Raw genomic sequence first — 23,378 nt, forward strand, 5'->3', positions numbered from 1 at the left:
TTCCAACAGCATGTGCCACTTCGTCTCTCTGGGTCACACATTTGCACATTTAATAGACTAGAGTATAGTGTAAACATAATTTGCACATTTAATAGGCTATTGTACATTTAATAGTCTATAGTGTAAACATAACGTTTATATGAACAAAACAAAAGGCATGTGACTTGATTTACTGCGGAACGGAACCCATAAAATCTCCAAGGTATGCATGTACTATGATAAGTTTACCTTCCATGCTGCGTTCAGGTATGCTGGGAATGTTACAATAAAACCGAGCTTCAGAAATGGGATCTATAGAAGGGGGCTCTGTCAAAGGATCAGGCATTATTCTTTTTCGGTTCTTGGAGTTCAACCCATCTTCTTTGACTGGGTTAACAGGGATCAAGTGAACTAAAATAAATACAAACAGTCAGTCTTTATTATGGCCCACAAGCGACTGGGAAAAAATCCTATTATTGATGGGAATTACCCACATAAAATCAAATACGGAGTATTCATGACAAGTTAGTATTTACCTGCAAAACTCAATCATGTAAATATACATAAGTGAACAAGGAAACAGATTCTTGAAGTAGAGAATCTGTTTAGATCACTGATTTTACTTGCCTTCATACAATAATTTCCTGTGCTTCAAGCATCATTTCTCTGGGGCTGGTACAAACCTGAAACATGCATCTTCGCCGCGATTTCAACACACAGATACAATTCTATAAGTCATGAAAGATTTTCGTTTTCTGAAATATCGTAAGTCAGCCATAGCATGGTTTACTGGACCCTCTTATGGTCCCCCACCCTCATGCTTACGCCTTGCTCATTTTCTCCATGTCTTTAATCACATGGAGAAAGGATTACTAAGGAAGAGTCCCTACAAATACTAAATCACAATACTTTAACTAAATGTGCAATAAAAATATTAGACGTTAGTGGTCTTAGATTGAAGCAACTGCTCTATTAACACCTCTGATTCTTAGTACAGCTATTCAAGCCTGGCCTCTATTTCCTACATTAAAAAACAAAAACAAACTTAAGGCTTGCCTCTACTCTCTGCTCTCTCCCCTCTCCCAATAATGTATTTAATCTTGTTCCTCCAAAAGGAGAGACTCTTTTGGAAGCAAGCCACCTCTTTGCAGAGGATCCCTACTATTTTTGACATATGTGCAGGAAGAACCTCAGCACAAGTTGAACTAGTATGCAGGAAGACAAGAAGATATAAGGAAATAGCCACATTCTATCCCAGAAAACATTTTCCCACCACAAGAATATTTAACATCGACATTTTCAGAGGTATGTTCAAAACCTTTTTCTGGTTACTACTCCCATCCTATCCCACCATCTTATAACAGAAGTTATCAGAAACTAGCTACCACATTACACATGCTAAAATTCTGTAACAATAGAAGTATTGAGCTTTCGATAATAAAATTTGAATGTAAACAGCAAATATACTACAGAACCTGGAAGAAATGATTTTTAGATTTCATATACTTTCAACAGGCACAAAGCATTATTAATTACAAGTTATTTTCTTTTTATTTGGAATACAAATAAAATTTGCTGCAATAAAAAATACCCCAACCAAATGAAAGGACTTGACAGCAAAATCATCAAGCAGATGCTATCATATACATTTACCTAAAATTAGGAGAAAAAGCAAATCCATCTCCCAATTTGTTTTTCCTTTAAAACTACAACTAGAACGAAAAGAGCTCGTGGACCAAGATGCCGTTTCAGCCTGGACTCTCTCTTCTGAACGTTTACCTTAAAACACAGAAGGTTCTTTGAGTTCTGTGCAACCAAACTATTTAAAGCCATTTTCACTGACATGGAAAGCCTCACAGGAAAAAAAAGCCACACTGCAAATTTTCAGCAGCTTGAAAAACTAAAATGCATACCAGGAAAAAGTTAATTACTCTGCGCCCCCAAATAAAGGGCTTTTACTGCTTCTAAAATCCACATGGTAATTGTCATTTTTTATATTAAAAAAAAGGTAGAACACTGAAGTAAAAGACTGATAAACACAGAAATGCAGTAAAAGGTAGATATACGCCACAAGGCTGAGAAGAGAAACATACAATGGGTACGAAAACCTACTGGAGGATATACAAAAAACTGCCTGGAAGAGACAGATAAGGTGCATATGGATTAGAGCTGTTAGTGTAGTGGTACTACCAGTTTAGAAACAAGGAAATCTTGCCATCTGCTGAGCCAATTAAAGCACTGCTGCCATCCTGGGCACATTCTTAAATTTACTTCCCTACAACCACTTAACATCTTTTCTGTTCATTATAAGTGGGGAATGTACTTCACATACAACTGCAACTAATTCCAGTCATGGACAGTGACAATAAGTCCTGAGCATATTATTGACCTGTATATTTACCTATTTTAACAATATGAATTTCTCTAGCTTGTAATGATTCACTGCATTACAAATTAAGCACCTTTTTCACTGAAGAATTATTCTCCAGTTCAGAATGCTAACTGAATTTCTGAGCATGGACCAGTCAGCAAGCAGATATGAGACATACAATTTTTCAATAAGACTTTTCCAGGGAGTCACATCTTTATTAGCTATTCTGGAGACCTGGCGAAGACATATATCCAATAGCATTCCAGGTGCAGAAAACTTACAGCCCATTCCTGAGAATTGGGCCGAAACTCTATAGGAGGCGGCGTGACCTCACTGCCAGCGTAAGTACATGTAATCGCATGATTACACATACTTACACTGGCGGCGAGGCCAGTCCCGCCGGCGGCCGAGCGCCACAGGACTGCGCCTCCCCCCTCCACCGGCGATGCCTCTCCGTGATGCTGGCAACAGCGTGGAGAGGCCACGCCAGCGCAGGGGTGTGTTCCGGGGCCGGGCCGGGGGGAGGAGCCACCAGTTAGGCGGTTCCATATCCCCTTTCGGCCACTTCCGCCAGCACCGGGAATGGCGGTGCTGCACCTGCTTTTTAGCAGGCGCAGCCTCGCTATTCCCTATGGGGAGAAAGGCCCTGGTTAAACAAAAACAACAACCATGAAACGGCTGTGGGTTTTTTTGTTTAACAGCGTATGGGGATCGGCTTAGGAAGAGGAGCCACTGCGCCTCTTCCCCACCGTCCCCATACGCCTCAGCTCAGGAATGAGCTGTTAGTCATTAAGGTACCACAGCATTTTTGCTAAAACGGTTACCCCTCTGAAATTACTGGCAGGACAAAACAGCCCCACTATAAATTTACACCAGTTATGCCAGCACTGCCCTACCTGGATACCCCCAAGATAGCATGATTTAATCAGATCTCAGAATCTAAGCAGGGTCGGCCCTGGCAAGTATTTGGATGGGAGACCTCCAAGGAAGTCCAGGGTTGGTATGCAGAGGAATTGTTCAGGAGGGCATTTTTGTACAGGGAATTAGACTTCAGTAAAAGGAAACTGAAAGCCAGCGTGGTGTACTGGCTAAGGTGTCAGACTAGGACCTGGGAAACCCAGGGTTCAAATCCCCACTCGTGCCATGGAAGATTGCTGGGTGACCTTGGGCCAGTCACACACTCTCAGCCCTGACCCTGGCTAGTGTTTGGATGGGAGACCTCCAAGGAATACCGGGGTTGTGACACGGCGGCAGGCAATGGCAAACCACCTCTGAACATCTCTTGCCTTGAACCACCCCACGATTTGCCATAAATCTGATGCCACTATGCACAGTAAACTCTTCCGCCTTTGTAGCTAACCACATTTTGTTTTGGTTTGTTTTGGTAACAAACTTCTACAAAATTCTACATGGGTTGTGATAAATGTCCTCTTGATCACAATATCATCACAACAGCAGCAAAATACCTTCCTATACACTGTCCCTATGTATTTTGTGGTCAACATAACCCTATGTGGTTCACATAGAGATAAAAATATTATACAAGATCTATTAAGTAAATCTTCCAAAAGATTTAGAGAACCAATTAAACCAGAAATGATGCAACATGACTTGGAAAGAAGAAAATATTATATTAGTTCCCAACAGCAATCTGAGAACACGACTGTATGGCATGTAATTTTCAAGGAACTTTGAAATGCAGAAGATTTCACACTACCTTATAGCTACTAAAACAAATTTTAAAAATCATTACACTTGTAAATGTGTAATAAGGAAGTAGCAGATTGAACAAGCATTCTTGTACAGGCAAAGCTCTCGGGCAACAGAAATGTGAAAAACTTGCTCCGACAGCTTTAAATAAAAACCTCCCAGTTTACAGTACCACATCATTACAAATGTCACAATATTGCGAGAACATAACAAGTGCTAATCCACAGTTAGTAGTCAACAAACTCCCATATCTTTTGTAAGAAATGGAAACACAGCGATATTAATTGCAATTGTCAGTGCTTTCTTTCTCAGATACGTGTATGCCAACACACACGGTAGACAATCACTGGCAGTTAGCGAAGGCAATAATGGACCAATGGTCTCACCTACTATTAAGCTGTTTCACTTGTTCACTAAGGTAGGACAATATTATTGTCCTCATTAAATGAGCCAAAGCCCTAACCCATAAGGCTGCAATGTGGAATTGACAAATCAATTGCATTATCTGATTTAAAATATTTTGATCAATTAAAAAGATGGTCATATTGGCTAACAGATTTTTTCTTTTCTTTTTTTTTTAAAATGTAATAACTGTAGCTGACAGTTTACAGAGGTATTCTCTCCTTTGTGACAAAGATTGTTCTAGAAAAAGCTAGAAGGGAGATGGGAACATGGTGCCAGAATACCAATACGGTAGAATTGACTGCCTTACTCCAGACAGCAGGTTGATCATGGAGAAATGGTCCCCTAAGTTAAAAATACTCTACAAATAGAAAAGAAGTACAAATTAGATCAGCAAAGTGTGGATTTGATGCTCCTTGCCATCTTCTGAACTCTCCCTCTCCTTCTCACAGAATCATCCTATTACCACTCCTGGCTGATAGAAGAGAATAAGTTACATGGCTGCGGAACTAGGACAGCAGCTTCGTATGTTCTAGGGCAGCAGCATCTTGGAAAAGATAGTGTCGTCCCAGAGCAAGCAAACAGTGTGTTTCTCTAGGCATCCAGTCACATCTTTATAGCCATGACAAGGTTAGCAGCAGAGCGAGGAGATAGGAAAGTCACGTTTGGCTAGCTATGGCAACTCATACCAAGGGTGATGTGGGGTGACAAGAAAGAAAATGGCAAGACCAAAAATGAAGAAGCCAAAGGACTGGTGCCCTATATTTATCGCCCATCCCACAAAAAGTGAAACCTTTCGTGATGAAGACAGACAAGAGAACAGATATCCTTTTTCGCCATTGCTTGCTTTACTATGTCAATATGGAATTTCCACCTAGCTACAATAGAACATATATCGGCATTTCTATCAACACATATGTTTTTTCCCCAAGATAGTTGAAACAACATTCTTATCTTTGATATTAAGAACAGTCATGAAAATACAAACAAGGCTAGTCTCATGGAAGCAGTAAGAATGTTCACTGTGAAACACAGGAAGAACTGATCTGTTTTCAACTGTTTTCTTTTAATTATCTTTATGAACACATCTAAAGCAAGATGTTAACAGCCATATAAAACCCTTTATTTTTACCCCCCCCTTTTCTGAAAGATATTAACAATAAACTTGTGTACCACGATGTTTACACAGCACGACTGTTTTCACAACCTACATTACTTTCCTAAGAAAGTTTGAATCTACCATTACACATCTGGAAGTAACAAGGAAGCAGACACTCCGGAAGTAACAATCATGCACAGTAAATAATGAGCTCTTTCCCATTTACCTAAAAATTTGGCTTCTAATTAGGTTTGGAGGAAACAATGAAAAGAAGAACCCATAAGAGGTGAAAAGAATGTCTATCCTGCCACAGCTGAACTTGGTTTAAGAGTTCAATGATAACCATATAACACTAATTCTCTTGCAACTAAGGGATCTAGAAGGCTCTACTGCAAACAGCAATAATGTGCAACATTCCAAAAGCCTCACTTCTTCATGTACTTTTACCATGCTGACGTCATCCCCATTAACAGAGCCAAACATCAAGCTGTGATAATAATGAAATTGCAGCAATCAGGTAAACATTCTTCCTCAGCCTGAAAAGGGTACCAAAATTTGCCAGACAAGGCAGCAGGCTTGTGGCTGATGACTCAGCCTTGGGAAGCCTCTCTAAGGCTGGATCCATATGGGAATGCAAAAATGTGCCTCTCCTGCAGCAGCAGCAACCTATGTGGTAGTGGGCAGATATGGAATTCACACTGCCAGTCTCTGCACTGCTTCCTGCCAACAGTGACAACAATTGAACTGGACTCAGCCCCCATGGCCTGGCAACACCCCCTTCACCTTCCTTTACTTTCCAGCTGAGCTGTGGTTTAAAGCTACATGTGTGTGTGTGTGTTAAGTGCCATCAAGTCACTTCCCACTCATGGCGACCCTATGAATGAAAGTCCTCCAAAATGTCCTATCTTTGACAGCCTTGCAAACTGAAGACTGTGGCTTCCTTTATTGAGTCAATCCATCTCTTGTTGAGTCTTCCTCTTTTCCTGCTGCCCTCAACATTTCCTAGCATGACTGTCTTTTCCAGTGACTCTTGTCGTCTCATGACATGACCAAAATATGATAGCCTCAGTTTAGTCATTTTAGTTTCCAGGGTCAGTTCAGGCTTGATTTGATCTATAACCCACTGATTTGGTTTTAGCAGTCCACGGAATCCGCAACACTCTCCTCCAACACCACATTTCAAAGGAATCTATTTTCTTCCTATCAGCTTTCTTCACTGTCCAGCTTTCACACCCATACATAGTAATAGGGAATACGATGGCATTAATTAATCTAGTCTTGGTGGCCAGTGACACATCCTTACACTTCAAAATCTTTTCTAGCTCCTTCATGGCTGCCCTTCCCAGTTCAATCTCCTTCTAATTTCTTGGCTGCAGTCTCCCTTTTGGTTGATGGTGGAACCAAGGAATAGAAAGTCTTGAACAATTTCAATTTCTTCATTGTCAACCTTAAAGTTGTATAATTCTCCTGTAGTCATTACTTTTGCTTTCTTGATGTTCAGCTGTAGTCCTGCTTTGGCACTTTCTCTTTTAACTTTCAGCAGTAGTCGTTTCAAATCTTCACTATTTTCTGCCAATAATGTAGTGTCATCAGCATATCTCAAATTATTAATGTTCCTCCCTCCAATTTTCACTCCACCTTCATCTAAATCTAATCTAGCTTTCCTAATTATATGTTCTGTATATAGATTGAAGAGATAGGGAGATAAAATACATCCTTGTCTGACACCTTTGCCAATTGGAAACCATTCCGTTTCACCATATTCTGTTCTAACTGTGGCCTCTTGTCCAGAGTACAGGTTGCGCATCAAAACGATCAGATGTAGTGGCACACCCATTTCCTTTAAAACCAGCCAAAGCTAAGCTAAAAAAAATATTAAAGGAACTCTTTTAAAGCTGAAGAAGGGAGGAAATGCAGCGCTCATCTCTGCCATTTGGAAAGTGGAACTTAGTTCATCCTCTGAGCTGGATTTGTCTCAAAGAGGAATGCCCTTGAAGGCTCACAAGTCATGTTCAGAATAAGCACAGCTTCATGTGGAAACTCCCTTTAAATGTGGGGCCATCCTGCTCTCTATTCAGAGAGGAAACTTTACAAGGACGCAGCATAACAAAGCATAATAAACATACATACACATCCTCCTCTCTCAAACATAATTCACATTCTTAAGTGTCCACCTCTCTCAAGTATTCTTCATAGTGAGAGTTTTACATTGCAAAATTGATTTTGCATTGCAAGCCATTGAGTAGCTAGAGGACCATAAATGAGAATGTTCTGCCAAAGCAAGAGAGGACAAAGAGTTGTGTGACACCACAATAGGGTCTACTAAAAATACGCTCACACAGCCAGAAATTTAATCATTTCACATATACAGTACATGTTGCTATTTTTTGTGTGTGTGTACCATCAAGTCTTTTCCGACTTATGGCGACCCTATGAATTACGGTCCTCCAAAACATCCTATTGTTAACAGCCTTGTTCAGGTCTTACAAACTGAGGGCCATGGCTTCCTTGGTTGAGTCAATCCATCTTACGTTGGCTCTTCCTCATTTCCTGTTGCCTTCAATGTTTCCTAGCATTATTGTATTTTCCAGTTAACTCTTGCTTTCTCATAATGTGACTAAAGTACAATAGCCTCAGTCGTTTTAGCTTCTAGGGAGAATTCAGGGTTGATTTGATCTAGAACCCACTTATTCGTCTTTTTGTTGGCCCACAGTATCCATAAAACTCTCCTCCAATACCACATTTCAAATGAATCAACTTTCTTCCTGTCAGCTTTCTTTATTGTCCAACTTTCAACCCCATACACAGTGATGGGGGATACTATAGCATGAATTAACTTGCTATTTTACTCCCATCCAAAACTCTCCTCCATTCTATTTTTGGCTTCCGTTTAGTGATATTTGTCTCTTTAGAAAAATAAAAAACACATACCGTATATACTCGGGTATAAGCCGACCCGAGTATAAGCCGACCCCCCCAAATTAGAGGCCAGAAAAGGGAATTTCTTATTGACCCGCGTATAAGCCGAGGGGCAATAAGAAATTTCCTTTACCCGCAATGCTGCGCTCTAAAATGGCGGCCGCCATTTTAGAGCGCAGGGCCCTTGCCCCAGGTCGCCCTCCCGCCGCCTCCCAGGCCCTCCCGACCCACCCCGACCCCAGTGCCATCCAAGGGGGGGAGGGGGAAGAGCCCCTGAACCCACTACTTACCTGGAGAGGCGTCGAAGCGGCGGCGGCGCGTCCTTCCTGGGCCGGCAGGAGGCCCCTCCAGGCCGCTGCCGACCGGAGGAAGGCGCCCAGGCGCGTGGGCGGTAGCGGCGGGACAGGCAGGGGCCTCCCAGGGCCCCTCCCGGCGGGGAAAATGCGGCGGGGGCCGGGGAGGGCCGGGCAGCCTTCCTGCGGCTGCAGAGAGGCTGCCCAGGGCCCCTCCCGGCAGGAGAAAATGGCGGCGGGGGCCGGGGGGGCCAGGGCAGCTTCCCTGCGGCTGCAGAGAGGCTGCCCAGGGCCCCTCCTGGCGGGAGAAAATGGCGGTGGCTTGGCGGCGGCGGTAAGTTCCCCCCTCTCTCCTCCCTCCTCCCCCCTCCCCCCTTCTACCGTATTGACCCGTGTATAAGCCGAGGCCGGCTTTTTCAGCCCTTTTTTTAGGCTGAAAAACTCGGCTTATACACGAGTATATACGGTATATTTGTAAGTCACACTCTGCCAGAAGGCACAACAGGAAATGTAGAACATTTAAAAACAATACAATTCAATAAAACATTGAAAGTCACTAAAGCACAAAACATAGTTGCAACACAGAGGAAGCACAATTACACCATAAAATAATAAAGACCCAAACAATAAAAATCAGCCTATAAACATATTCTGTACAATCATCCAAAACTAATCCCCCCCCCCCGCGTCAAGACACAGCTTGACCCCCTAGGGTGGAAGAGAAAGAGGCATCAGAGATTTCCTGCAAAACAAAGCATATTTGTTTTACTGCAGACCAACGCGGCTGGCTACCCTCTGAAATGATTGTCAAAATATGTTTTTCTGGAACACTTAAAAGCCAGTGATGGGTGAACTGAATTTGGAATGAGCCTAATCTTTCTGAGTTTGCTCAGAATACTGTTACCAAAAATCTTGTACTAACTTTCCAACAGTTCTCTGAAAGCTTGGGGAAAAACCAGTCGTGGGTGAAAAACAGGCCTCCACTCTTTCCAGCCTTGCCTACTTGCAGATGCAGGTATGCCTTCCTCCCCACCCTCTTGTACTAACTTACCATGCAGGGGAGGAGAAAACTGACAGCAAGGAAGGCTTAAAAGTCTCCACTGAAGCCTGGGATCCGCAATTTGAACGTTCCCTAAATTGACTACTGTATTTTCTGGCGTATAAGACTACTTTTTAACCCAGGAAAATCTTCTCAAAAGTCGGGGGTCGTCTTATACGCCGGGTGTCGTCTTATACACCGGATGCTGAATTCCTAGCCGGACTGGAGAATCTGCCTGGGGAGCTGCCTCCGCTCTGTCCATGTCCGGCAGAGGAGGGAGGGGAGGCGAGCCCGGCGAGGGCGCTCACTGCCCAGCTCGGAGTCGGAGCCAGGTGCGCCGGGGTGCACGGAGGGAAGTGCTCGGCTGTGCTCCAGCGGCAGCGCAAGGCAGGCATGCGGCTGGCTGGCTGGCTGGCCGGGGCTAGGGTGGCCACTCTCTTCTCCTGGCACAGGGTGTTTTGGCTGCCGCCTAGCACACCCAACATGCCCCCTTTCCTCCCCAGCCTCCGCTTCAGCTTCTGTCTTTATGGGCTTCCCTCCCCTCCAAACCCTCTTTTAGCCCCGCCCTCCACGGGCCGTCGGCTCAGTCCTCCCCTCGCCTTTAGCCTTGCCCTTCTCGAGGGCCCTTACTCTCGCCCCCGTCCCCCTCTTCTTCCCCGCTCCCTTCTCCCCTCGCCGACTCCCCCTGAGAGCCACGTCCCGCCGCTCCGGGTCGGCACACACTCTTCTATGCCGGGAGGTTGGCCCCCGGCCTCCTCCTGTTCCTCCCGCCAGCCCCGCCTCCCGGCGCGCTGTCAGCTCGTCCAGCTGCCCCCGCCCCCTCTTTCTCCCGCCCCGGTAAGTGGTGTTGTTTCCCCGGGGGTTGAGCCGCCCCAGGAGGACCGGGGGTGGCCGCAGGGTTGGGGCACAGTCCCGAGGGCTGGCCCCAGGCCGCGGACTCGGGACAATCCCAAACTCTATATTTTAACTGTAAAAATGGGGGGTCGTCTTATACGCCCAGTCGTCTTGTACGCCGGAAAATACGGTAACTCCTTTTAGTAGAGCTGACACTACAGTTGGAACTTAGATCTCTCTCTGTGAAGATTTTGTTCAGCCTATACTTACAAGCCACATTTCTCTGAGACATAAAACTGTAGGAGGGGGGATGAGGGAAATGTTAGTTTCTGTCTATAGGCATTCCCATAGAATGTGCCTTCAAAAAGTTTGTTTTAATAAAAAACCTTTTATTCAAGGTTTTACATGAAGACAGTGTTTTGTATAAGGATAATGTTTTCCACAAATTAAAAACTAAACGCATATGTGGACAAAAGCCTGTGTGGACAGAACAGTGGATGGTCCAAACTGTTTTGCAAGCACAATTAAACTTGGCATTAACTTTAAATATATGCATCTAACTAAAGTACACTTGTGTTATACTTTGTGGATTATTCTATAAAACAGAAGAAAAATCCAGTTTATTTTTGCGGGTTTTCTTATAGCAAGATAATGTAGATGGTATTATTCTGCCTACTAACTCTCCTCCTCACAATCACTGTAACACAGTCGGCAATCAAAAATTGCACCTGCTTTTCATGCATTATACCAAAAAAAGATAGAGAAATGTAATTGCAGTTCAATAAATGTGACAACTTGGTACAAGCTTGAAAATCAATAGACACGTGAAGCTGGAAGTTCAATACTACAATTTCCCCCCTATTTTGTCACTTTCACGTTTTTACATTTTCCTGTATCACTGCTGCATTCATTTTATGACAGATCTCGCAGGCTTGCAAATAATATGCATAACAGCACATTTCTAGATGCCAAAAATGCAACTGAAACAAATGAGAGGATCATGAAAGCTGAATATTTTGGTTACACACAAATAGGCTCTGTGCATTGAATGCTAGCAGCAGGAGATGTGAATACAACATTAGTACTAGATGTGAATACCTGTATATTTAATGGTGATGCACACTTTACACACACACACACAGTACCAGCAAATAGTAAAAGGATTATATATTCCAGGATTTTGCCAGCAGCAAAAGTTAATTTGGCTTGCTGGCCCTGATCATAAAGTATAACTGACAATTATCGTTGCTTAATGAATGTCTGTTTCACATGCTCGTACCATCACTTGAGCTTAGGATATAACAATGTGCTTTGCAGAATCGTTGTACGAACAAAAGATAGGTTAGGGTTGCAGCGCTGAAGTCTATCACATTCTATCACATTTTTTTTTGAAGTGCACTAAAAGCGTCAGTGATAAGGACTGAAACAATGGTTCACTGTCAAATTACGAGTTCATCTTCTTTTATCAGTCTTAAGTGGGACACACATTCAATTCTGCAAAACCAGCTTCTCTTCTCTACACATTGCACGTTCCGCTGTTAAAGACTTTCTTTTACACTCTACCAGCTCTTGCATATGGATCACTTTTTCTCCCCTGGAGGCAAAAGCAGACTATTATGTAAAATCAGAACAAAGCAGGTCAGTGTCCAGATATGTCACACAGCAGGCTATCCTGCCCTCTGCACTCTTATCTAGGACCTAATGCATGTGAGCTCTAGCACTTCACTGTGGCAGAGGTTATTGTAGCACCTTGTTTTCTCTAAGGTAGCTGCTGTTGAAGTGATGCAATGAGGCTGCACTCAAATGAATCCCACTACTGTGTGTGCACCTGGCTTGCTGCCTGGCTCTTATGAATAGCTCGCTCCTTATCCTTCCCTTCTAGCCCAAAGAACTGGATTTAAAATGAACTCTGGTTACTCAAGATGTAAAAATGCAGGCATGTTAATTCTGTTTAACCAATTTCTGTCCACTAATGCAGATTCTAAGCCTGCTTTAGGATCCCTTCTAGCAAGGGTAAAAACTAACTCTGCACCTGCATTAGTATGTCTCAGGAGGGGACAAGAGTGAGGCATGGGCCCAGCAACATTTTCACTTAACCAAGTAAGAAATCAGTCACTCATTCTCTCTGCTCTGCTGACAGAAGATGCAATATGGAACCCAGGGAACATAGCTCATGTAAACCCCAGACAGTTAGCAGAACATTTCAGTATGAAATTAGCCAAGAACACAACCTGGAATTAAAGGGGACCTCTACATTCAGAGGCAGTAAACCTCTGAATACCAGCACCAGGAGGCAACATCGGGGAAAGTCTCGTCCTCTATGCCCTGTTGTGGTACTTACAATTGCTTGTGGGTATAATCCTCCATCTATTATTTTGAGTATGCTATGATGGAGGCCTTCATGGGGCACATACTATGTGCTGTGCACTCAGACAGAGAGCTGACAGAAGCATGGCAAATGCCAGTGAACGAGACGGAGAACTTGGTGGGCCCCAAAAATTTTGAACCAAAATAGGGTTCTTGAATTGATAAATTTAAGACCCATTGCTTTAAGATATTTACCTAAATTATGCAGAAGTTGATGTTTGTATTTATGATAAATCAACTGTATATTTCACCTAGTGGTGATTCAAAAATGCTCTTTAGCGTTCTTATCTCTAATTGTCACATTCTAGATGAAATGGCTTGCTCAGTGTTACTTGTAAAAACATCCTTTCAGTAACATCGGCTGGGTTTGAAAACAAAAGAGCTAAATCTATATACATGCACAGTATTATGGATGGTTTTAAGTATGCCTCATTATCATCCAATCCTCCTTTGTAACACAAACAAGTCTTTCTCTACTCATATTCCAAGCTTACCAGTGAAAATAAAAACAAAAACCAGATTGGTGAGGACTCTCCTTGAAAATAAAGCAAAAAAGCTGCCTGTACAGATAATGTCCTAAGAATCAGCTCAAGAAACGTAAAAGGCAGGCACATTTCTACAACATAAAATGAGAGCTAAAAATAGGTTTTAAAAAAGGGGTATGCCTTAAATTGCTTTAATCATGGCCCTTAGGAAACAGCCGTATAAAATCCAGCAAAATTGTGACCATAATAGTATGATTTTGTGTGGTTTTCTGCCCACTAGACAGATACAGAATTGTTCCCAACTCTTCTTCTTCTAGTGGAGTCTGAAGCCAAATCATGGCAGAATATCCACCCTAGTAGAGCACCGCTATTGTGCATGCCATCAGTGTAGCAGCAAGTGAAGCCAGATGTTCTCCATGGCTCCTATGCTTTTCCAGTGTGCACAATGGAAAGCAACAACTATCACAGAAATAAATTATAAAGTAATGGAGAAATCTGACTAGTAACCCTGCTTCTTGTTATGTTGTGGTAAACCCAGGGGCCTTGAAAAAAAATATTAAAGACCAGCATTTTGCAGAACTCCTTCTATTACCAACATTATTTGATAATCTGAATGTTTCAGTTGTTTCTCTGGCCTGTGTGTGTGTTAAGTGCCATCAAGTCGCTTCTGACTCATGGCGCCTCTATGAATGAAAGTCCTCCAAAATGTCCTATCTTTGACAGCCTTGCTCAGATCTTGCAAATTGAAGGCTGTGGCTTCCTTTATTGAGTCAATCCATCTCTTGTTGGGTCTTCCTCTTTTCCTGCTGCCCTCAACTTTTCCTAGCATGACTGTCTTTTCCAGTGACTCTTGTCATCTCATGACGTGACCAAAAATGTCTCTGGCCTAGTGGTAGTTAAAAGAGAATACTACCTTGCTACTCATCTCAACCATCTTCACATTAACAGCACATTCCTGAGATCTATGGGCGAAAGCCCTTAGAAGGCCGGGAAAGTCCAGGCGCCCCGCGTTAGTGGCCTGAACGCCAGTGGGAAAGCCCGGACGCCGGTTGCAGGGTGCTGATGCAGCAGCGCCACCCTGGGAAGCCAACGGGGTTTTCTGGCGGTGTCCGAACGTCGTCAAAGGCTGTGCCGGGGTCCAGAGAGGCGCTCCTGGGGCGTTATGGCACCAGGCTGGGGAAGGAGCCACCTTTAGGTGGCCTCCAAAGCTCTTTCGGGCTGGGAACACCCCTTTTTATTTTTGCCGAGATACACCACCTTTTAGGTGGCATATCTCCTGTGGTGTATCTCCTGTGCAACCGTCATAGGGTTGCACAGATTTTTAACGCTGGGAGGAAGTTTTGGTGGGGCTGAAACCTCCTTTGGAGGCAGCGCAGCCGCGTTGCCTCCAAAGACTGGCGCAGGCATTCCTCTCAGGAATGCACTGTAAGACATATACATCTGGAAGAAGGGACACTTGATTTATCACCCAAACAAGGCTAGAGGGCTGCAGTTTTTTTCGGCCTTTACCACATACAGCATCACTCTGAGTGAGGCTCCACTGCATGATATCTGATGGTGTACCATGCCAAGCAGAAGCCTCCTTGATTACACCGGGGAGGGGGGGAAGCTGATAATAAGATCCACTGGGAGAGACCAACCACCACCTGTGACAATCAAACAGGTGAAATGACTGGATGGGATTACAGAAGATGGGCAAAATGAAAGATAGCCCCGAGTTCAAATAGCCAAGACAGGCAATATTGGTTCTTGCCTCTTAACTACTGCACCACGCCTGGAATGTAGAAGGGTGTTTGTATTGGGTAGAGCGGCATCATCATGGTATGGGGGTTATGTCATGAACTATCTTCTTCATGTAGGTACTTTTTGGAGCAAAGTCCTAGATTCTAACTCTGCAGCACCTCAGGGTTCTCTCCCCACCTTTAAAAACTTTCTAGCCACTTGGGTTTTGCCTTGTGGAGGTCACTTTGACTGTGAAAAGGAGCAAGATCTGAACCCGTTTCCTCTTTCCTTATCCAGTAAGCTAATATAGCAAGCTTGCTGATATACATTTCATTCTTATTTGTATATGTGCCCCCCTCCAAAATGCTGGTTCCCCAACATAACCAAGGATACAACCATGTTGGGTACAGTGTCATGGCCAGGATATGGAGGCACTGGGGTGCTGGTTTCCTACCTACAGTACCCTGTGCAAGGACGGGCGGGCCATGTCATCTTTCTGGCTGTACATTGTGTATGCACTAGATTGGGTGAGGCCCAGAGACTGCCCATTGTCATGTGCTGACTGGTGCCATTTCTACATAGCTGGTGCAGAGATTATCACCAACAAGCACCACTGGGACTGGGGGCAAAGTTCCTCTGGGATGTGTTGGGAGAACCTGTCAGGATTAGTTGGTTTTTTATTCCTACAGTAGTGATGTTGTTGACAGTGACCTCCCTGTAGGCAAGGAAATGTCGCAGTCTGGGATTTCACTCCACCAAAGATACAAGAATTATAAATAGATAATTTCTAATTTTACTGTTTTGACTTTTAAGCTGCCTCGAGCAAGACATTGGAGAGACGGCATATAAATTTCATAAATAAATAAAATGGGGCTGCCATAATGATGCATGACTAATGAGGATGTGCTAGTGGCCAACAATCCTGTGATTGATAGGGGGTGGCAAAACTACCAGGGACAACCTATGAATTTCTGTCTATGTTTTTACATCAGCACTTGTTCTGTAGCTGCTGCACTTTTGACTTTGTTGGTAGGAGCACACAGAACCATTATGCTGGTGTTGCAGGTTTCTGGTGTAGTGGGACGACAGGATCTGGTCTGTGCAATAGGTAAAGTTAAGAGAATAGGAAGTAATCTGATGGTCAAAATATGAAAAGGGGAAAAAGTGTAGTATGTGCTTGAGAGCTGATAGACAGGTATCAAAGAAGGGAAATGTCATACACAGATTGCAACAGACAGGGAACTGTTTCTACTGTACAAGTGAATATCATAGAAAGAAATATTTGGTGTATGAGTGAAGATTATCTTTCAAAAAAAAAAGAAGGAAAAAACCTAGTACCAACTAGAATTAAGAAGAAGAGTTGGTTTTTATATGCCGACTTTCTGTACCACTTAAGGAAGAGTCAAACCGGCTTACAAACACCCTCCCATCTCCTTCCCACAACAGACACCCTGTGAGGTAGGTGGGACTGAGAGAGCTCTAAGAGAGCTGTGACTAGACCTAGGTTAGCCAGCTGGCTTCATGTGTAGGAGTTGGGAAACCAAACCAGTTCACCAGATTAGCATCCACAGCTCATGTGGAGGAGTGGGGAATCAAACCCGGTTCTCCAGATTAGGGTCCACAGCTCCAAACCACCGCTCTTAACCACTACACCACGCTGGCTCTCAAACAAAATATATGAATTGATGGGTGGGAATAAATTAAGGGGAATAAATTAAGCTAAAGTTGGGAATACTATAAAACCTCTGTTATTTCCTAAAAGCAAGCAAGAAAAACCCTATGCCAATTTAATAGAATTAAGAGAATAACAGCAGACTTCTAAGAACACCTGAAATAACGCAAACAAATGAAAGGCTGTGTGTTATGAAGGAGACAGAAAATGTAATAATTTACTTCAAAGAGTAATTTGTGGCTGTACCTTTATAACCAATAACATTTAATTGGGGGGGGGGGAGAGTCTGAAGAGAATATTCAGCAATCTTGCATAATCACGAAAAAGCAGGAGTTATCCCAATAAATGCAGAAGCACACAAACTATGGTATACCCTCCCCTGGGAAATTAGTCTGTCCCTTTTTATCACTGTCTTCTACAGCAACTGAAGACTTTGCTTTCTCTGGCACTCTGAGATTCTCACTGACCCTTCTTCCTGCTTATGTGTTCAATTTTTCTAAAGTTTCCGTATGTGTTTCTAATTTTGCATACACACATATACAAATACACACAGGATTGGGCCCTGTTCATCCTCAGCAAGGGTTATGCTAACTAGGAGCACTCCAAACCATAGTTTCAAATCAGTTTGAAGGCTATGTTGAGTGTTCACTGTTTTTTGCCCACCACCTCAAACTGATTAGGGCAAATCAGGAAAGGGAGAAGGGAATGACAGATGAGGAACAACCTAACTTGCATATCTTCAATTCAACTCCAAACCATGATTTGGAGGATCTCTAATGTGTTATCTGAATTGAGCCTTCATTTCTTTTCAGAGCCCATAAAGGAAATAAACAGTGCAAGTCCAAGCAGAGTTAAACCCTTCTGCATTGACAATAATGCATTTAGAAGGATGTGACTCCGCCTAGGATGGCTCTGAAAGTATCTTAACCACCAATCATTCTGTAGATGTTTCCCCAAAGCCACATTTTAATATCTGGACATTTCTCACTATGAGTCATCTTTGAATATTATAAAAATAGTTCCTGTAACAGTATTTAAAGACTGTTATCTGGGGCTTTTGTGGCAGGAAACCTAGTTCTCTTGCCTTTTATCTACAGTGTCCAAGGCTGTTTTCTTAGCCTGAACAGTTCTCTTCTAGGGTATAGAAGGCATGAACAGCAACTGCAATTGCATGATAATGTTATTCACTTTAGTGAAAATATAGTCCTTAAATGCCTCCCTACTTTTTCCTTTTGAAAATGTCTACATAATCTTATTACATTTGTAAATAAAAATTTCATGAGAAGCTTGTTAAGTACTGTCAACAGTGTTTCAACCAATCCATAGATCAGTAGGTATCCTGAAATACAAATTGAGCTTCAGATACACATGGGTTTCCTTGTTCACTGCAGTGTCAGGGAAATCTTCAATAAGCACAACTATACTATGAATGATCCCCTGTATATGTAATCCACATCTGAATGAAGAGGAATCAGCTAAGTACTCTTATGTTGGAAATTAAAATAAGAATCTCCCTTTTTCTTTAGGGACAGCCAAATGTTGGACTTGTGACACAAAGCAATTGTTTTCAGTGCACCAGATCACCATTTATTACTGAAATATAAGTACCTTTTTATAATATAACCAATGGCTAATTCTTGGCTTTGATGGAACATCTGCTTGTCTACATTCAGCTTCTATTCTTCTTCCTTGCTGGCAGAGATGGAAGGCAGACAGCAGAGAGCATATTCATGAAGTAACGGGAGAGGAGGGAAAACTGAAGCATGAATGCAGAAAGAGAGACACAGATATAGACTTAAACACTGTTTCAAATCCAAGGTTTGGGTGCCTGGCAACAGGCAGATTAGAACAGGAGCCAAGTGAGTTCATTAAAGCTGCTACAGAAATGGTAAGAACATCTCTTACCATGGGGCAGAAGAAACTGCATGGAGATTTAAAAAAATCTTTAGCCTTTATGTAAATCAACTGTAGTAGCCAAGATGTGAAATCTGAATAAAACTGACATATCTAAAAAATGATCCAACACATGACTGGACACCAAAGATTTTGAAAACTGTTGTTTGAATCCCTATCTCCTTTTGGGTAGAGTTACAGCTTACTTTGAGGCAAACATGTCGTACCCATCCTTTTCACCCTAACATCAGTGCAGGGCAGTCATATGCAGAGGAGAATGTGGAAGTAAGAAGGGTGTTTAGCTCTTTCAAGTATCTGCTGAACATGAAGTTCTGTACTTATACAGGAACAGATCATACAGCAAAGGTGTATCTGGCCCCTTACAAAATTTATCACTGCTGATGAGACCTGCTCTCTTCCTATCCCTTGCACTAATTTACAGCAACATCAATAAACATGTGCATCTGAAGTATGGTTTCTGGTGGGACTGCAAATATCTGGCCAAAATGGTGATCAACAAGATTTGCCAAGAGATAAGCTCATCAGCTGAATTTCTAGACAGCTGTAGCACAGAGGGTCATGTTCAAGCAAGGACCCTGAATAACTCAATCGGAAGTACATGGAATATTTTCAAGAACCCAACCAGGGACACAAGTTGTTAGGTTTGAACATCAATTGGTAGTACTTTCTATAGAGAGAAAAACACAACATTAAACACACACACACTTTCCCCTATGCTACTGACTTCTATAGAAGGGCAAGCGTAATCTTGAACAGGTTTCTTCTGTAGGGATTTTCTAGATAGTGGGTGGTTTCTGAGAAATTAGGAGTAAGAGACCCCGGGTTGCCCTTCTCTTTTTCCTTCCTCGCATGGTACAATCTGCTAGTTTTATGGGGTTTTACATATGCAACTAGGAATTCATATTAACATGTGTATGGAAGAAACCTCTATTTTCCTCCTTAAGGGCAAGGGGAGACTGAGTAGTGTGAGGACAGAGCAGGGAAGAGAAACTGGCCACTTCTTCCACCCCCACCCCCTGGGGAAGTCTTTAGTAATCTTTGATATATTGATGCTAGTTTAATTTGTTGTACTGCATTTGTCTGTATTTTATTTTATTTTTCCCTCTTTTGTTGTCACTTTGAAAGTCATGGCTGAAAAGCAGGATTGAAATATTTCGAAACAAGTACTGGCAGGAACTTTTAAAAAGGAATTGTAAGCCTGTAAAGGGTGAAGAGAATATGTAGTCAGTTCTGGTGCAAAGAACATGAAAAGGCAACACAGAAGCTCTGCAATCACCCTATCCCAAAAACTAAAACATGAAATATGAATAAAAATGGTTCAGAAAAGATTCATCTCAGACCCTCCCAAGCAGAAATCATCCTCACAATATACGACACAACCCCTTCAAAAAAGCTAGAGAAGTGAAGAACTGAGGGATGGTGCTGAAGGTACTCAATGGACAATATCAAAGCATATGCTAAACATATAGCAACAGGCTGTCAAACATCAGAACAGCTGATGGGTTGGTTCCTTGAGTATTGCAGTCAAGAGCTCACAAGCCTTGCTTAGATGCCAGAAAATGTTTTTTTTTAATTTGCTCATCACATTGGCGAAGAGGGAAGAATAAACTTCTCTCAGTTCACTCATTATCACGCATCCCTTCTCTGCATTTTCATGGTTTGGATAGTTTCATGGCTTTAAGCAGCTGAAATGAAACACTGATTTGGATAAAGAAAAGTGCTTCTAATGCTCCAAAAGTAAACTTATTTTCATGAGTTCTTGTAGGTTATCCGGGCTGTGTAACCGTGGTCTTGGTATTTTCTTTCCTGACGTTTCGCCAGCAGCTGTGGCGAAACGTCAGGAAAGAAAATACCAAGACCACGGTTACACAGCCCGGATAACCTACAAGAACCAATGAACTCTGACCGTGAAAGCCTTCGACAATATTATTTTCATGACTTGATGATTCATAATATTTCAATCATGTGTTTATCAATATAAAGGAAAGCAACACTCACTTTCTTCTTTCACAGTACTAATTAAACAACGTAAAGAAGTAATGTAATATAACAAGAAAGCAACTATGGTATCAAATTCACTATAGGTTGTATGATTTTCAAAGTTTCTGAATTCGCTTCTTAAATACAGAGCATTGTGTTTTTATTTAGTAACATGAGCATCCAATTAATCTTTGCAGTAGCATCAAATGGGCAACCCAACAGCTACAGAGTCAACTCCTACTAACTGATCTCTATTCCTATTTTCCTTCATCTACTACTCTGCTTTTCTGAAACAATTTGCAAACAGTTTATAGTCTGATTTATAAATTAGGCTGAGAATATCCCAATAAACTATCATAACTATCCACAATCATCCCTTATTGCATTCTTTCACCCCTACCCCTTTCAAGAAACTGAGACACGTGTGACACACACAGCTGCAATACGGAAATCAAAGGAGTCTTGAGACTTACACAAATTAGGCTCTGTGATATTCTGACAAATATTGGATTTTGGTATACAATTTACATAGCTAACATGCAAATTATGACTACATTAAAATTTAGCATAATTTTTAAATCAGAACACTACTTTACAACGACATAACATTAGATAGTCATAGCAGCATAAAAAGGCCAGACTATACCTGTGAAATAATTACCACATAGTATATCAGACACAAACAACACACTGACGTAAGTACAATATTGGTTACATTCAGACATCACAATGTGGTTTGTTTAAAGAAGAAGAAGAGTTGGTTTTTATATGCCGACTTTCTTTACCACTTAAGAGACTCAAACCGGCTTACAATCACCCTCCCTTCCCCTCCCCACAACAGACACCCTGTGAGGTAAGTGGGGCTGAGAGAATAGCCTCCGCTGTTCATGTGGAGTAGGGAATCAAACCCAGTTCTCCAGATCAGACTCCACCGCTCCAAACCACCACTCTTAACCGCTACACCACAGGTATTGGCCCAAACTCTACTAGACACACATAACAGACTACTCTATTGCTGAAACAGTGGTGACACCAGGGCTGGTTCTGGGCAGATCTGGATCACAAACTCAGAAAGGGGGACTTGGGCAAGCTGTAGGCTTGCATTTGAAGGGGCATCAGGCCATTTAGGTCAGATTTATCTAACTGCACTACTGCTTTGAAGTACCATTCTGCTTGTAGGATCATCATTAGCAGAGAGGGCATGAAAAGAACGCAACTGGAATGAGGGAAGAAGTATCACAGACTCAGAGTCAGAAGGGGCCATACAAGCCATCAAGTCCAATCCCCTGCACAATGTGGGATCAGCCTAAAGCATCCCTGACAAGTGTTTGTCCAGCTGCTGCTTGAAGACTGCCTGTGAGGGGGAACTCACATCCATGGCAGCCAATTCCACTGTTGAACTACTCTCACTGTAAAAAAAAAATTCTAATATCCAGCCAGTATCTTTCTGCATGCAATTTTTACCCATTACTGCAAGTCCTATCCTCTGCTGCCAACAGGAACAACACCCTGCCCTCCTCTGAGCAAAGCCCTTCAAATACTTAAAGAGAGCAATCATGTCCCCCCTCAACCTCCTCTTCTCCAGAATGAACATTCCCAAATCCCTCAGCCTTTCCTTTCCTCACAGGGCTTGATCTCCAGGCCCCTGATCATCCTCATCCCTCTCCTCTGCACCCACTCCATTCTGTCCACATCTTTTTTGAAGTGAGGCCTCAGAACTGAACACAGTACTCAGGGTGCAGCCTGATCAATGCAGTATACAGCGGGACTAGGACATCTTGCAATCTGGTTGTTGTGCCTCTGTTGATACACTCCAAGATCACATTAGCCTTTTTTGCTCTTACATCACACTGGCTGCTCATGTTTAGCTTATGGTCCACCCATACCCCAAGATCTTGTTCACACACACTGATACCCAAAAGTGTACCCCCCCATCCAGTATGCATGTCCCTCATTTTTGTTACCCAGATGTAGAACTCAACACTTATCCTTGTTGAATTGTATCTTGTTCACATCTGCCCACTTTTCCAGTGTGTTCACATCTCATTGAATTCCATCTCTATCTTTTGGTGTGTTCACTGCTCCTCCCAATTTGGTCTCATCTGCACATTTAATGAGTAGTACCTCCACCCCCTCATCCAGATCATTTATAAAAATACTGAAAAGTATCAGCCCCAGAACCGAGCCCTGTGGCACCTCCATACCTGTTGTATTGTTACTCATCTGTAAATGCTTCTCTTTTTTCTAGGTGTAGCTTCCCAATAAAATAAAGCTTAATCCTGATACAACTGAGGTGTCATTGCCCAACAATACTGTCTGTCAGGTATTAATGAGCCAGCCTTTTCAGGACAGAGTTTAACTTCCCCTAGAAGGTTCAGGCACTGGCAAACCACCTCTGTTAAGTCTCTTGCCATGAAAACCCCCAAAAAGGGGTCGCCATAGGTCAGCTGCGACTTGACGGCACTTCACACACACACACAGAAGGTTCATACTTTGAGGTGCTACTAGATCTGTGATTACAGACAGATGTACAGTTCTCTTCCATGGCAGATACTGCTTTTAACCAAATTTTGTTTGGTGTGCCAGCTTCAG

The 23,378-nt window shown here is 42.7% G+C and overlaps 1 protein-coding gene across 2 annotated transcripts in view; it reads right to left on the minus strand.

Annotated features, from left to right (window-relative positions):
• Positions 1-23,378, minus strand: part of PXYLP1 (2-phosphoxylose phosphatase 1) — a 43,978-nt gene that overhangs the window by 15,489 nt on the left and 5,111 nt on the right. Inside the window, exons 1-2 of one of the 2 annotated variants that reach the window (XM_056849683.1) lie at positions 1,633-1,679; positions 229-390 (exon numbers count right to left, since the gene is read on the minus strand). In XM_056849683.1, the coding sequence (XP_056705661.1) occupies positions 229-390; positions 1,633-1,660 (190 nt within the window). In that variant the 5' untranslated portion in view covers positions 1,661-1,679. Of the gene's footprint in view, positions 1-228; positions 391-1,632; positions 1,680-23,378 lie in introns of those variants that run through there. The other variant, XM_056849682.1, reaches the window with a different exon arrangement.

The sequence above is a fragment of the Euleptes europaea genome, chromosome 5 (assembly GCF_029931775.1).
Source record: "Euleptes europaea isolate rEulEur1 chromosome 5, rEulEur1.hap1, whole genome shotgun sequence".
Lineage (NCBI taxonomy): Eukaryota > Metazoa > Chordata > Lepidosauria > Squamata > Sphaerodactylidae > Euleptes > Euleptes europaea.